This window comes from Cajanus cajan, chromosome 1 (assembly GCF_000230855.2).
Source record: "Cajanus cajan strain Asha chromosome 1, NIPB_CcT2T_4, whole genome shotgun sequence".
NCBI classification, from domain to species: Eukaryota; Viridiplantae; Streptophyta; class Magnoliopsida; order Fabales; family Fabaceae; genus Cajanus; species Cajanus cajan.
Genome location: NC_138517.1, coordinates 35,643,029 through 35,657,144, shown reverse-complemented (window position 1 = coordinate 35,657,144; position 14,116 = coordinate 35,643,029). Strand labels below are relative to the sequence as shown.

The 14,116-nt window shown below is 36.5% G+C and overlaps 2 protein-coding genes across 3 annotated transcripts; one reads left to right on the top strand and one right to left on the bottom strand.

The window, feature by feature from the left end:
* The first annotated feature begins 6,049 nt into the window (after positions 1-6,049).
* LOC109815283 (guanine nucleotide-binding protein subunit gamma 3) lies at positions 6,050-9,541 on the top strand. Of its 2 annotated transcripts, none has more exons than XM_020379954.3 (5): positions 6,050-6,568; positions 7,572-7,624; positions 7,721-7,765; positions 7,840-7,884; positions 8,739-9,541. In XM_020379954.3, the coding sequence occupies exons 1-5, from the start codon at positions 6,452-6,454 to the stop codon at positions 9,085-9,087; spliced, it is 609 nt and encodes a 202-aa protein (XP_020235543.1). In that variant the 5' UTR covers positions 6,050-6,451; the 3' UTR covers positions 9,088-9,541. The 2 variants fall into 2 exon arrangements, with proteins under 2 accessions (XP_020235543.1, XP_020235542.1); XM_020379953.3 differs by having other exon boundaries at positions 6,051-6,568; positions 7,837-7,884; positions 8,739-9,539.
* A 930-nt stretch (positions 9,542-10,471) lies between these two features.
* Positions 10,472-13,405, bottom strand: LOC109815290 (subtilisin-like protease SBT1.8). Its single transcript, XM_020379964.3, has 2 exons — positions 11,566-13,405; positions 10,472-11,461 (listed from the first exon to the last, which is right to left on the bottom strand). Exons 1-2 carry the CDS (start codon positions 13,217-13,219, stop codon positions 10,797-10,799), a joined length of 2,319 nt encoding a protein of 772 aa, XP_020235553.1. The 5' UTR covers positions 13,220-13,405; the 3' UTR covers positions 10,472-10,796.
* Between the last annotated feature and the right edge of the window lie 711 nt (positions 13,406-14,116).

Below are 14,116 nucleotides of genomic sequence, written 5' to 3'. Positions count from 1 at the left end.
CTTTGCCTTGCCAGCAACAGTGTCTGAATTTAACAGAGACCTAGGAACCTTTTTTGTCCTTTTCCGGTCACGTAACTGTAGAGCGTTGTCTTTCTATAAAAAAGTGATGTACTTTTTTAGACACATGCATACTTTTTATTTTGTGTTCTTTTCTTCTTCTTCTTTTATCACGCTATCATATTGGGAGCATTTAGGTGATCGTAGACAATGCTTGAGTAATCTTTTAAGTCTTGATTCTTTAGATGCTTTGCGTGGCAATGTTTTTCTACGTATGTTGGTCCATATGCATCTCAATATGTGATTTTCATCTGAGCATTTGAGTTTAATGCTTTGACTTCCTTTTGGGTCTAGTCATTATTCTAGATGGATAGACTTTCTTTTCGTCTAGAATATCTTTCAATCTGTGTTGTCCTTCTTCTGATGTGCAGCTAACTTTATCCTTATCTTTGACCAATGTTTGTCTAGTCAGTTATGCAGATTGAAGGCTTTTAATTCCATCTTGTATGCTTCATCTTAGATCATCCATCATCTGATACTTGTGTTGGTTTTTCGTTTGACTTGGAATCATATTTCTTCTCGTGCTTGATTTGGTTTCCTTCAATTTTCTGTATGATGTTTGAAGCTTTCGTCTATTGTTTTTGTATCATCTGAAGCCTGATCATTTTTCTTTTTGTGCTAGGCTTGGCTTCGTTTGACCTTCCATCTGATGCTTGACGCTTTACTCTTTATCTTGGTTCTGGAGTAGGGAGTGGCCCATGGACATGCTCTATTCTTCAACTTGCCTGTACTTATATTTTTCTGAAACACTAACACACTTGTTAGAAATAACATGTATTATATTTGTCTCATTCAAAATCTTACTGGAATTGCTTCATTTGACTTAATATCTTATGCATTCCTAGCTTTTCTTACATCTAGATTCTATTATCCAATACCATTGAGTTCTAAAAATTCATTCTAGATCAATTCCTTGATAGTTAGAAATTCTAAAGTGTCTAACTTAATAAATGATTCCTTGCTTTTTTAAGTTGGATACTTCAAATTAAGAATAGGAACTATTTCAACTAATGGTTCAAAATCTATTCCTAGCCTTTGAAACTACTAGGTGATTTTGATTCACAACTAGATTCAAAAAATGTTTTCCAACTGAAACCCAAATCCAAAATCAAAGATAAGTGATCAGTTCATCCAAGCATTAAGAACAGGATCAAAATCACTGATACAGAATAATAGATCATTAAATATATGAATTAAAAGTAGTAGATAAGAATTTGATGATTACATCATGGTGGAGGAAGTCACTCTAGAAAACATAAAGCAGATTGTAGAAGAAGAAGAAAAAGAAATCCCCAAAACCCTATCCCTAGCTGTTCTTCAACTTTCTGCTTTATTTCTTCACTCCTCTACATCTTCGATCATGTCTCTTTTCTTTTTTGGGCCTTATATATGTGCTAAAAATAAAATAGAGAATAGAGGATAGAGAGGAAACCACTTAACGCTTGGGAAACGGCTGAGCGATTTAAGGAATCCTTCATCTTGAAGAAACCTCAAGGGTTGAGCCCTTTATAACTGTTGAGCGCCTGGGAGGCCGAGGCTGAATTCCACTACTAGACCACACTGCTCAGCCCTTTTAAACGGCTGATCCCTTTAGTCCCCTATTCTAAGAATGCTTGTGGCCTTGAATGTGCTCAGCACTTTCAAAGGTTGAGTTGTTTGCTCCTAAAGATCTCTAAATCTTCCAAATTGCTGGACCTGCAAAATAAGGGATAGAATAGTTATAAAAAGTCATTAACTCTACAAAATTTACTTCACTATAAACCCTTTTGATTGTATTTAAAATTATCTCAGCTTAACTACCCTATTTTAAAATAAATTGTTAGATAAGTGTCACAATTCAATAATTCATTTATTTAAGTTTGACACTTATCAAGATTTAAGAATAGGGTGTTTACCTACTGACCTTGAACTCAAGAAATCATCTTAGAGGAAGGACCTAGGAGTAAGCTTAGTCCCACCTGGGTGCCATAGAGATGTATCTTGACCTTAGGTTTTGGTGGCCTAGGATGAAAAAGGATATAGCTAAATTTGTATGTGGTTGTTTAGTGTGTCAAATAGTCAAGGTAAAGCATTAGTAACATTTGGGTTTGCTATAGCCTTTGAGTGTGTTCCAATGGAGTGGGATAGTGTTTCTATGAACTTCATGGTCGAGTTTCCTAGGATCGTAAAGGGACTAGATTTCATTTGGATTATATGGGATAGACTGAGTAAGTCTATTCACTTTAACCTTATTAATATCAGGTATTCATTAGAGAAATTAGCCAGTATCTACATTGGTGAGATTGTTAGATTGTGTGGTGTGCCATCTAACATCATTTTTGGTAGGGATCTTAGGTTTAACCTGGGATTTTAGGGGAATCTTCACCAAGCCTTGGGAATCAAGCTTAGGATAAGTTTAGCTTACCACTCATAGAAACATCCAATCCATAAGAACCTACTTAGAGCTTGTGTATTAGAGCAAGGGGATAGTTGGGACAGTTTCATGCCTTTGATAGAATTTACCTACAACAAAAGTTATCATTCTAGTATTTGGAATAGCATTCTACAAAGCCTTGAATGGAAGGAGGTGTAGGACACTATTTTTTTGGTGAGAAATTGATGAGAGCCTTGTGTTAGGGTCTGACATGGTGCAACAAACTAAGAAAAATGTAAAAATGATACAGGATAGGATGAAAGTAGCTTATTATAGGCAAAAGAGTTATGTCAATAAAAGGAGGAGAAGCTTAGAATTTCAAAAGGTTGTTCATGTATTATTGAGAGTCACTTAGTGGATTACGGTTGGCAAAACCTTGAAGTAAAAGAAGCTTGTTGGTCCCTGTTTACTAGAATCTAGAAGGGAGTTTAATAGATTCTTTCCTAAGATGACTCTATTTCCAAAATTTCTTGATTTTAACCTACCAAGATATTCAATACTCAACCTTTAATCAATTTGATTTAACAAATTATAGTAGATTACAAAGTACAATACCAATATATCAGAATTTCAATGTTAACGCAGCTAATCAGTCACTTGTAATCAAGGTTGATTTTATATTACCATCTTCATATTCAATTTCAATTACAAAAATAATATTCAGAGTATGTGTGGTAATTGAAATAACATATCTCATAAATCTTTGAATTCTTTAATCATATTTATAACAAGATTATTCAAGAGATATAGGGTAAAAAGATAAAGAACACGAAAATTTATACTAGTTCAGTCATCCACTTGACCTACATCCAGTTTTTTTTGATTTAGCATCCCACTAAATAAAAGATCATTCAATATAATATTGTTTACAAACACTATGCACATACAATATTACAAGAATGCTAACACACATCAATCTTCACACTACAAGACTGAAAATCATACAAATTTTTGTATCTCATAGAAATTATTTGAGAAATCCCACTCAAGATTTCAAGATCTCTTATTGAGACACCCTATCTCAAGAGATACATCATACAAAACGAAAATACAAATTAAAAGATCAGAAAGATATCACCTATTTTGTGTAGATATTGATCTTTCTCAATTGAATTCACTTCTTGAATTTCTTCTTTCAATAAAGATGCATGCATACAAATAAAAGACGTCTTCGAATGTGAAAAAAGACGTCAAATCACACCAGGCAAGACACTCCTTTCCCAACGTCGAGAGGTTAGGGACCTCCTTGTGGTTCTCGCAACTGGTGTTTCCCTAACATTGACATAGATCCTACACTTTCTAGAATCACGAATCTCACTATTTAGGGTTTTTTAACCCCTTAGAAACCATCTTAACACTTAAATATCTAATCCAATCAACCAATTACTCTTAATAATCTCAAAGGACATTTATTTTACATCACCACATATCAAATCACTCAATTGCATCAAAACCCTCAATCATACAAACCCCAACCCTCAAAGAGACAACATATATAGCATATCATAAATCTACATCATAGAACATGAAATTCACCATGATTATCCATGAAAAATACAATAACATTAATTATATGGTAACATCTATTTTAGATCATCAACATAAGCATCAAATGAATTTCAATCAATCAGCATAAGAGGCTTAAGGGTCGTCTAATTATTCATACCCCTCATATGTGCCCATAGTGAGACATTCTCACTCCCTTTAATACCTCATGTGACAACCTTTGGGCATAAGCACACTCTTCTATTATCTTTGCAACTACTCCATGCATTCTTTGGGGTTTCCCTATAAAGTTTCCTTTGTAGACTCTTATGGTTTAGAATGGATGTGCAAAAACTGACCTAACCCTTTCTTTTTCTTATTTTTAATAAGGCTTTAGGTTTAGCTCAAGAGTCCAACCCAAAGACTCCTCTCTAACCCACCACCTATTCTCTTTAATTTTATTTATTAAAAATATCATTAATTTATATTATAAACCCAATTAAATTATTAATTAAGTCCATAATATAAGTATTATTTAAACAACTTCATTTTATTTTTATTTTTAAACAGGATGTTACACTTTAAGTGTTCATAATCCGTCTTGTTGATTAAAAACTCAAATATGAAAAGTATAAACATACACTCATATCTAATTTGAAATCTAAGGCTAACCCTATCAACAATACATGTATTTCAAACACTCAATAAACCCTAACCCTAATGATATGGTAGGATAGGAATGATAGAGGTACAATAACATAAACTATGAAGGTAAAGTTATGAAAGGTAAGGGAGGCATTCACCCATAGAACAACACAAAGATGAATTTCGGCTTGGGTTTCTAACCTCTTTTTCTTTCTTTCTTTTTTTTTTTTCTTTATTCTCTTTGTCTTCTCTTTTATTTCATAACGACTAACTCTAACTCTTTCTCTATCCTCTTTTTATAAGGCTGAGGTGGGTATATGGCTTAGTGAGTTTAACCTTTAATTATCTTGTCCCTACTAATTCTTGGCATTAAGGTACTAATATATTTTAATAATAATAATTTATAATATTAATATAATCTCAAAGTATAATATAATATATTTAGTATCAAATATCAACAATTTATAAAATAGAAGTACTTGACATGAATGTCACATCACTTAACGAAGGTACTTGACGTGAAAATAAAAAGTCTTAATGGATAAAAAATTTTAAAACTAAGATCGATCAAATTTTTATTTAGGAACTAAAAGTGAAACTTAAAAAATTTAGAAACTAAAAATATATTTAATTATAAATAATATTCAAATTATTTTTATTTGTGCTCAATTGAATTGTTGTGATTACCAATTTTATATTTTATACTAGAAAAATAATATTTTTAATGTTAAGAACAAATTCAAACATAAAAACTATTCTCAAATTATGACTTTTAAATCAATTCATAATATTTCCACTTAAGAGTAGTGTTTCTAATAGTATAATTATAGTGAAATTATTTAAATTCATGTTTTATAAACTCGATAATATTACATTAAACATAAATACTTCAATTAATTTGTTCTCTAATTATATAATATTTAAGAATTATTATAAAAAAAATGTTTCATAATTTTTAATTAAAAATTGTCAAGACGGGTGATTATACTTAAAAAGTCATATCACCAACAATAAAATTGCATAAAAAATAAAAAACGAAAAACAAAATCTCACGAATCAACTCTCATATAAAGAATAAAAAAACACTTTAAGCACCACTTACTACCTATCAAATCCATTCAGACAGTGCTCACTATAACTGTTCTTAGATTAAAGTCCTTAGATTGATCCAAAGTAGGATGACCAAAATACACGATTTCATTTGGTCCTTATGAGATCTATTCAGAAAAATTATTTACACTATTTTAAAAATTAAGCTATTACATAATATTTCATAGAAGAAACTGAATCCAACCATGAAAAATTAATAAATAAATGGTAGTAATTAAAACAATTATTAAAAATCCGTTGCAGCCTGACTCAGTTTCCATCAGATTCTCACTGGTCACTGCCACTCCTTCATTTTCCTTATTTCCCCGTACCCCATAATAATGACTCTCTTTCTAACTTCATTTATGACCCTTTCCACTTTCCACAGTGAAATGAAACTCTTTAAAACCGATCATTGTGACGTTGGGGTGTTATTTCCTCTGCAAAACAACAATCTTTAGTTCGTTTTTGTTACCTCATGTGTGCTTCATTTTTTTGTTTTCCCTGGGTCTTAACTGTCCCCTGTCAGAGCCCCTATTTACTGCTGCTGCCACAGTCTTTTCATGTGCCATTCACACCTTAACTTAGCATCAGACTCAAACCATGTGTGTCTCCTCTCCTTTGTCACTTACCATTACAGTTACTCACTCTCTTCACCCTTTTCCTCACTCACTTGTTACTTCAACAATATGAACACTGCTACTACTAAGTCATAACTAGTACAACTGCATATTTCTTCTTCTGTTACCAAGTTCAATTGTGATGGACACCACTTCTATGCCCTCTCCTAAGCCACCACCGGGGTTCCCAGATTTGTATGGCAAGCGTCGCGAAATGGCCAAGATTCACATGCTGGAAAGAGAGATAAGCTTCCTTGAGGTTCGTTTCACTTTGTTATTAAACTCTGAATGACTCAAACTGAAAGGAAAAACAAAACTTTTGAACTTGGTTGAATGTTAATTATGACTTTTTCTAGATAGAAGAAGTGGCATGTGCTGGTTACTACTGTCGCCAAATTTCTTGGTCCTGGTTGCATTACATTTCATGATCAAAACCTGAGTTTTAAGTATGAAACAGAGTAGTGAATGCACTGTCCATTGCCGAAATGGGATTCATGAGTAGATAGATAGACTTTCATGTTTCAATATATACAATTGCATGAATCAAGAGCATTCTTTAATTTGGCTTTTTGCCAGAAGATTTGACATTGTGAGCTAACTGATTACTACTTCGAGTTCGAGGGGTCATATGCCTTTATAGATTACATTTAGGTCGATGGGAAAGAGTTAGAATTGAGTGAAATATAATGCAATGAAATTGATAATAGATTGCCTTATTTTTCTGTGTTTCATTATATTCAGTTTTTTTTCTTCTTTTATTTAGGGTATGGGACCAAGTCTGTTTTACGAGGGATATTAATTTTATAGCACTCCACAGCATTATGTTCCTTTTTATATCCAAACATAATAAACTAGCATTTATTAATATTCAATAATATACAAAATTATAAGTTGTCATTGTGAGCCAACCACTAGCATTTATTAAGCCTGGAGAGAAAATAGTAAAAACACTGCGGAACTTTTGAGCTGTGCTCCTTGGATGCTGATTGAGGGGCTCACGGTAGGCCATATTTTCCAAGATTGTGAATCTTGTGTAATTATTGAATTGCATAATAAAATTATGTTAGTGATTTATACAATTGGGAAAATTACAAAGAACGATGCAACACATGTCAGCATGACACTCATACTAGTATCAAACTGGCCATTTTGCTTCAAGGTTGTGCTGTGTGCATAGACCCTCTTTAACCTAGTTAATTACCCTCCCATTGTGACCTCTTTTGGTGTTGAACAAAATTTATCGACAACTTTGCATCAAACAGGAAGAATTAAAATCTTCTGAAGGCCTTCAAGCAGCTTCAAGATGCTGCAAAGAGTATGTCTATTTATGGCTTGCTTGTATTATTCCGTTTAGATTCTGAAACTAGAGAATTTCCTTGAAATATTTTAATCGAATGAAATAACATTGCAGGATTGATGATTTTATGATGACAAACTCAGATCCTCTGTTACCTACGTAAGAAATGCTCATGCTTAACTTTGTTAGTTTAGAAAATAGATCATGATTATTATGCCTTTCTCATTCAGCAGGAGCAGGAAGAACCGCAAGTCAAGTAACTTCTGGAAGTGGCTGTGGTACCTTTCTTCTTTGATAAATTGTTACTTGATTTGTATATGCCAACAAACTGTTAAGAGTTGATTTAATTGGAGGCGCTTATAATTTGTCTTGGTTTAACAACTGGAACTGTGATGAATGTGCAAATGATGTACCTATAACAAGTACATGTATTAAAATTTGGTTGCAACGTACATAGATTAATCGAGTTTTATATAATTAAATGATACAAAGTTAACCAGAAGTACTTTTTTTTGCTTTCTCTTATTAAAAGTCTGATTTAGCTTTGATGGGTGACACTCTGACTTATGCCTAGGTTTTTAGTTCCTTTGGTCCTTAGCCTCATACTAGCATGCTGCTAAATCTACCAGTTTTTTGTGTATATATCTGACATGCACTCCCTTATATCTGAGATGAACCAGATAATAATTCATAAGCCGGCCTATATTTATTTAGTAAAGCAGCAACTTCTAATTTAATAATAGCATGTTTTTGATAAATTTCTCTAAATGTTTAGGAGAAAAAATTAAATAAATTTTTTATAATTTTTACACAATTTAAAAAATATATTTTGAAGAAATTAATATGAGAAAATTTTTGAAAATTAGTTTATGCATAAAAATAACTTTAACTTTTAGAGACATTTCTTATTTCTTCACATTTTTTCCTCCTAAAAATTTTCTTCACATTTTAAACAATAAATAGCCAGTGATATATGGATACTTCAAATTGTTTACAATCCCATATCATGCCAACACTAGATACCTAAACATCTTAAAGAAACAATAATTTTAAAGAAATAGACAAAGATTTAAAAATTATGGGTACCCACTTAACTACTTTCTTGAATAACATGAGTGGACTTTTGGTGCAGTGAGATCCCTTGCTTTAACTTTTCTTGGATCTGCCGTTGGTGCTGTGATGGGTGCTTTGAACATCTTAACTTGTCAAGTTGCTGTTCCCATTGCAAACCATGCAATTGCTGCTGTAGTTGTCTTCCAACTATCAATTGCTGCTTTGTTGGAAGATCACGTTGCTGCAAAGATAGCCCATGTGGTTGCAAAAATTGTTGCATTCTCCCAAGTTGCAATTTTCGGTGGCCTTTTCCCTCTTGCTGCATTTGCAAGTGCTCTTGCTCTTGCTCATGCTCAACCTGCCCCAAGGTTCGGCCACGTTGCTGTTGTACAAATTCTTGTTGGAACCCTTGTTGTTCATGTTGCTAGTATTAATATAGTCTTACCAAAAAAAAAATGTTTAAAGCTATAGTCTATAAATCTTGTATTTATAGTTGCAATGTTATAAATATTTAAAATATAGAGGTCTATAAATGTTCTGTTAATTTTTTCATCATGTGGATACTCTTGAAGCAACTGTAATATTTACCAGCAATTATGAGTTAGATTGTTTGAATAGTTTGAATTGATCCTTGATTACATTACTTTTCTTCTCGGAATTTCCAGACATCATTATTACGTGTGAAATGACAGGCACAATTGCGAAAATATGCGGTGGAGTCCGGATCCATAGTTTGATTAGCTTATCCATTTGTTTCATCCTTTTTTCTTAGCATGGGTAGGTAGTAATGATTCAGAAACTATTGTTGACATGACTTTCATACGTATAATTTATTCTAATTTTAAGGGGTGTAATTATTTCTATTGATGATAACACTTTATAATTTACTCTTGTTTGTAAATCATGAAAATAAGTTGAGCATGCTAATGGTTTATAAAACAAAGTCAACATCAATAAAAATTTGAAGTTTATGGATACAAGTGTTTTATCTTATCTTAAAAGAAAAGTAAGGATGAGTAATCAAAGAAATAATTACAGAGACTTTCGCAAATAAAGCATCACAAAAAATCAATTAGCAGTCCAAAACTTTTTTAGCTCATTGCCTCGTTCATCGATTTGAATTTGCTTAAGCAAACTCCTGTTTTTAAAATCCTTTTTTGGAGTGAGGAATTGTACCCTTTTTCTACCCTCGTTTTGATCCCCGCAAGAAGTTGTTGGTGTGATCAATGAAAGTCGAATGGCAGCGAAATATGTGATCGCCATGTGCTATCTTTTCTTCGTAACTGTTAAATGACACATGAAATGTCTTTTCCTTTCATCGCCTAGATTTGCTCAGTGGCTAAATATTGTATGGACATAGACATGGACACTTTGATATAAACTAGACATTTGAAATTATGGTCGAAGAGTTAACTCAAAAAGGACACAATTTGTACTATGGTCGAAAACTAGATAACACCTTCACTGGTCCAATTAATTGCACTCATGTAGATGATAGAGAAAGATGAAACAAAAACTTCACAGTATGGAGTGTTTCCATATTTGTAAACGTGGCCCATCTGAGCACAGGAAAACTGACAGCGATAAGATTTTCGATTTTTCTCAAGTTAGCCTTTGAAAAACTATATTCTTCCCAAAATGACCTCCGGAATCATGCCAAACTTACAAATTAATGTTCTAAGAAAAATTCATTATTATAATCTTAATATATATATAGAGAGAGAGAAAAAACATAAGGTACAATTGTAAAATGACTTTGAATTTATGAAATTTCACACTATTGTTTTTGCACTCTGGCAACACAATTTCAAATTCGTGAGGTCAAATGAAATCTCATTCTTAAGGATAATTGGCTTAGCCAGTTGTTTGTACATAAATCAAGGCCCTTGTTTTGTAACATAAGTTATACTGGTACACACAACTAAACAACAAACAAAAAGAGCATATCTCCTCACTCCCTCTTTTCAATCTCAACTTGTCTTTTAAAATTCCCACAAGAAAAAAAAAAAAAAAATACACAACCTTCTAAACGTCGAACTAAATGATAATATTGTTATATTGTTTGGCAACAAAAGCCTCAATCAAAGGCTTGTTTTGTTGGGCTGGAAGCAGTGGGTGAGCTGTAAAGCCCACACAATCACAAAAGAGTCCAAGAAAAAGCAACTGGGCTTCTAACTTGGTGTTGCGCATTGCTCCACATGATGCTACCAAACGCACCCCTAGAGGAATCAGTGACACCCTTCTTAGACACAAAGGTGACCGTGTACCTTTGCCTCTCCCCCACTTTCCCAAAGACAAGCCTGGCGGGCTTCACCGTGACCCCCACCGTGGAGGGGGCGTCGACGGTGACGTTGTAGACGGAGTTAGGCTCGCCGACGTTGGTCAAGATGCGCGTGTACCTCACCACCCTCTTGCTTCCGAACAAGACCGAGAAGGAAGGGTAGTTCAACTGGCCAGGGTCAGAGAATTTCCTGGTGCAGTTCACAGTGGGACGCTTAACAATGAGTTGTATCTGTTCAGGGATGTAGTCCAGGGAGCAGAGGAACTTAATGTAGTCGTTAGTGGATGCATCGTAGACAAGCCCGGGAGAAAATGCCTTGTGCGGGTTTACATGGCCCGCACCGTGAGCCCACGGCGTGGAAAGCCCAGCCCCTGCATCGTCGTGAAGTGGGGACCTGGTGTTGTCGTGGACGTACGCTGTTGTCATGAGCGCAGATTTTATCGCGCTGGGACTCCATTCTGGGTGCGCTGCTTTCAGCAACGCAGCCAACCCACTTATGTGTGGACATGACATCGACGTCCCTACATTATTACAAATGTGTATATTTAATTTAATGCTGATAGGCACGATTCACTGAGAGTCTGAGTCTGAGACAGAGAGAGACTGAGAGAGAAACAAAATATACCTGACATAATGTTGAACTGCGTCTTGCGAGTGTCATCAGTCATCCCGGAGGGCCCAATGGCTTCGGACCAAGCTGCTAGGATGTTAACCCCAGGCCCAATAACATCCGGCTTTAAGATCTGTTTCGTCACCATATTGGGCCCTCGGGAACTGAAAGCTGCCACAACAGGTGATGGCCTAACGTTCAAAACTGTTCCGCGGAAACTGAGAACTGCCGTGGGCATAGGATCCGAAGTGGCGTACTCCTTGATCTGCTCCCCCACCATCTTCCCAACCGCCACAGCCGGTAGCAGGTGACTATCCGCGACTAACTCCTCCCCGCTCGCGGCGGTGTTCGCTAGAATCATCCCAATCCCACCGGCGTCACGCACCACCTTACCTTTCTCCACGCGCGCGTTGATCCCACGGTCGCATATCACCACCTTGCCGCGAACCTTAGCCGGGTCGAGCGAACCGGCCATGCAGAGGCTCCCGGATTGGTTCAACCCTTTGCTGTAAACCAAACCAACCGGTTCAATCCCCATTCCGTTTCCGCTGTAAAGCGAAACGCCGGTGAACCGTTTTTTATTACCAAGAACAGCGTAAGCAGGGAAATCACGATCCAAGGTTCCAGCCCCGACGGTCATTATCCACGGCGCCACGTTGGCGAGCGAGGCCTTCTCCGGTCCGCTGTTCCCGGCGGAGCAGGAAACGAAGATCCCTTTCTCCACCGCCGAGAAGGCGCCGATGGCGATGGTGTCTCGGAAGTACGGGGCGGAACCGCCGCCGAGGGAGAGAGAAAGCACGTCGACGCCGTCCTGGATGGCGTGGTCCATCCCGGCGAGAATGTCGGACGCGAAACATCCGTCGGTCCAGCAAACCTTGTAAGCCGCGACACGTGCCAGCGGCGCCATCCCACGTGCGGTCCCGCTGGCGTAACCCAGGAGGCTGGCGTTGGCCACGTGCGAGCCCGCGGCGGTGCTGGCCGTGTGAGTCCCGTGGCCGTCCCTGTCTCTGGGCGAGGCGGGCTCCTTGGAGGCGCCTCCGGAGGCCATGTGGAAGCCGCGCGAGAAGCTTCTGGCGCCGATGAGTTTCTTATTGCAGAGATTCGCGGAGAAATCGGGGCCGCTCTCGCACTCGCCGCGCCAGCGCGAGGGGACGGGCGGCATGCCGGCGTCGTTGAAGCTGGGAGACTCGGGCCACACTCCGGTGTCGAGCACCCCCACGATAACGTCGTGCGTGGCTAGGTTGAGATCCTGGGCCGTGTGGCCCTCCCAGAGGCCCGTTTGCGTGTCCAGGCCCAGAAACTGCGGGGTGCGCGTGGTGTGGAGTTTGTAGAGCGTGTCCTCGAAGACTCCGAGCACGGAATCGGATCTGAGAAGCTCTTGCACTTGCGCGTCGTCGAGTAACGCGGCGAAGCCGCTGTAGGAGTTGGTGTAGGAATAGAGGAGCGAATTTGAATTTGCATTTGAATTTGAATCTGAATCTGAATCTGAAAGTGAGAGAAGCGATTGGAGACTGGCGCTGTACCAGTCGCGGTGCGTGGGGAAAATGGAAGGGTTGAAGACATCCTTCATGCGGACTATGTATGTTTTCTTGGCTGATAGGCACCAGCATTGTACGAGGAAGAACAAAGCAAAGGTCCAAGTGGAAACGAAAACGGAAACGGAACCCATTTCATGAAGGATTTGTTTGCTTTGTTTAGTAATTCCTGTTCCTATTTAATGGATCTGAATGGGGAGGGAGAGGGAGTGTTGCCTTTATAACAAGGCTCGAGTTTCTTAATGGACTCTTTCTTTCCTTTATTTACCTTTCTACCATCGTTTTGAGAAAAACAATAACTTCTTTCTTCTGGTCTTCGCTGCCGTTATACTTTTTGACTTCATCTTGGACTATATACTGTTCCCCCGGCGTGCGTGCTTTCGCTTTTATTTCGCCTGCACTTTATTTATACTCATTTCTATCGCAACAAAATTTATTTCTCTGCTCAATTTCAATCATGTATGTTCCGGAAGAATATAATTAGGGGGTTTGACCATGTTACATTACTAACTTTGTTACCATTATTGTACTGTAGTACATTCAAAAATTATAATTTGGAGTATTTATGGCTTCAGCAAACTAATGAACTCGACAACCCGCCTTAAATTGATTTAATTAATTCGGATTTCTTGTTATTTAAGTTAATCATGTTAACTTCTGCTGGTTATGATTTCCATTTTTAGGTAATGATATTTTTATTTCTCGTGAAGTTCGTCTTAAACCAGTAGTTTCTAAACAACTCGATCTTAGATATTGATATTAGTGGCTACTTACAATTATATACTAAGTTTAACTTGTAAAAATCACATATGTATTTCTTTTTTATCTATATCACGATTAATTTTATTAAAAATAATTTTGATAGTATCAAAGTGACAAAATTTTCCTTTTTAATATTTAATACAATTATATATTCAAATACTAATATTATTTATCACAAGTAATAATTACTTATATTTCTTCAGAAAATTATCTAAAAAATATTCATTTTTTATATACATTTATGATCTAACAAAGATTAATCATATATT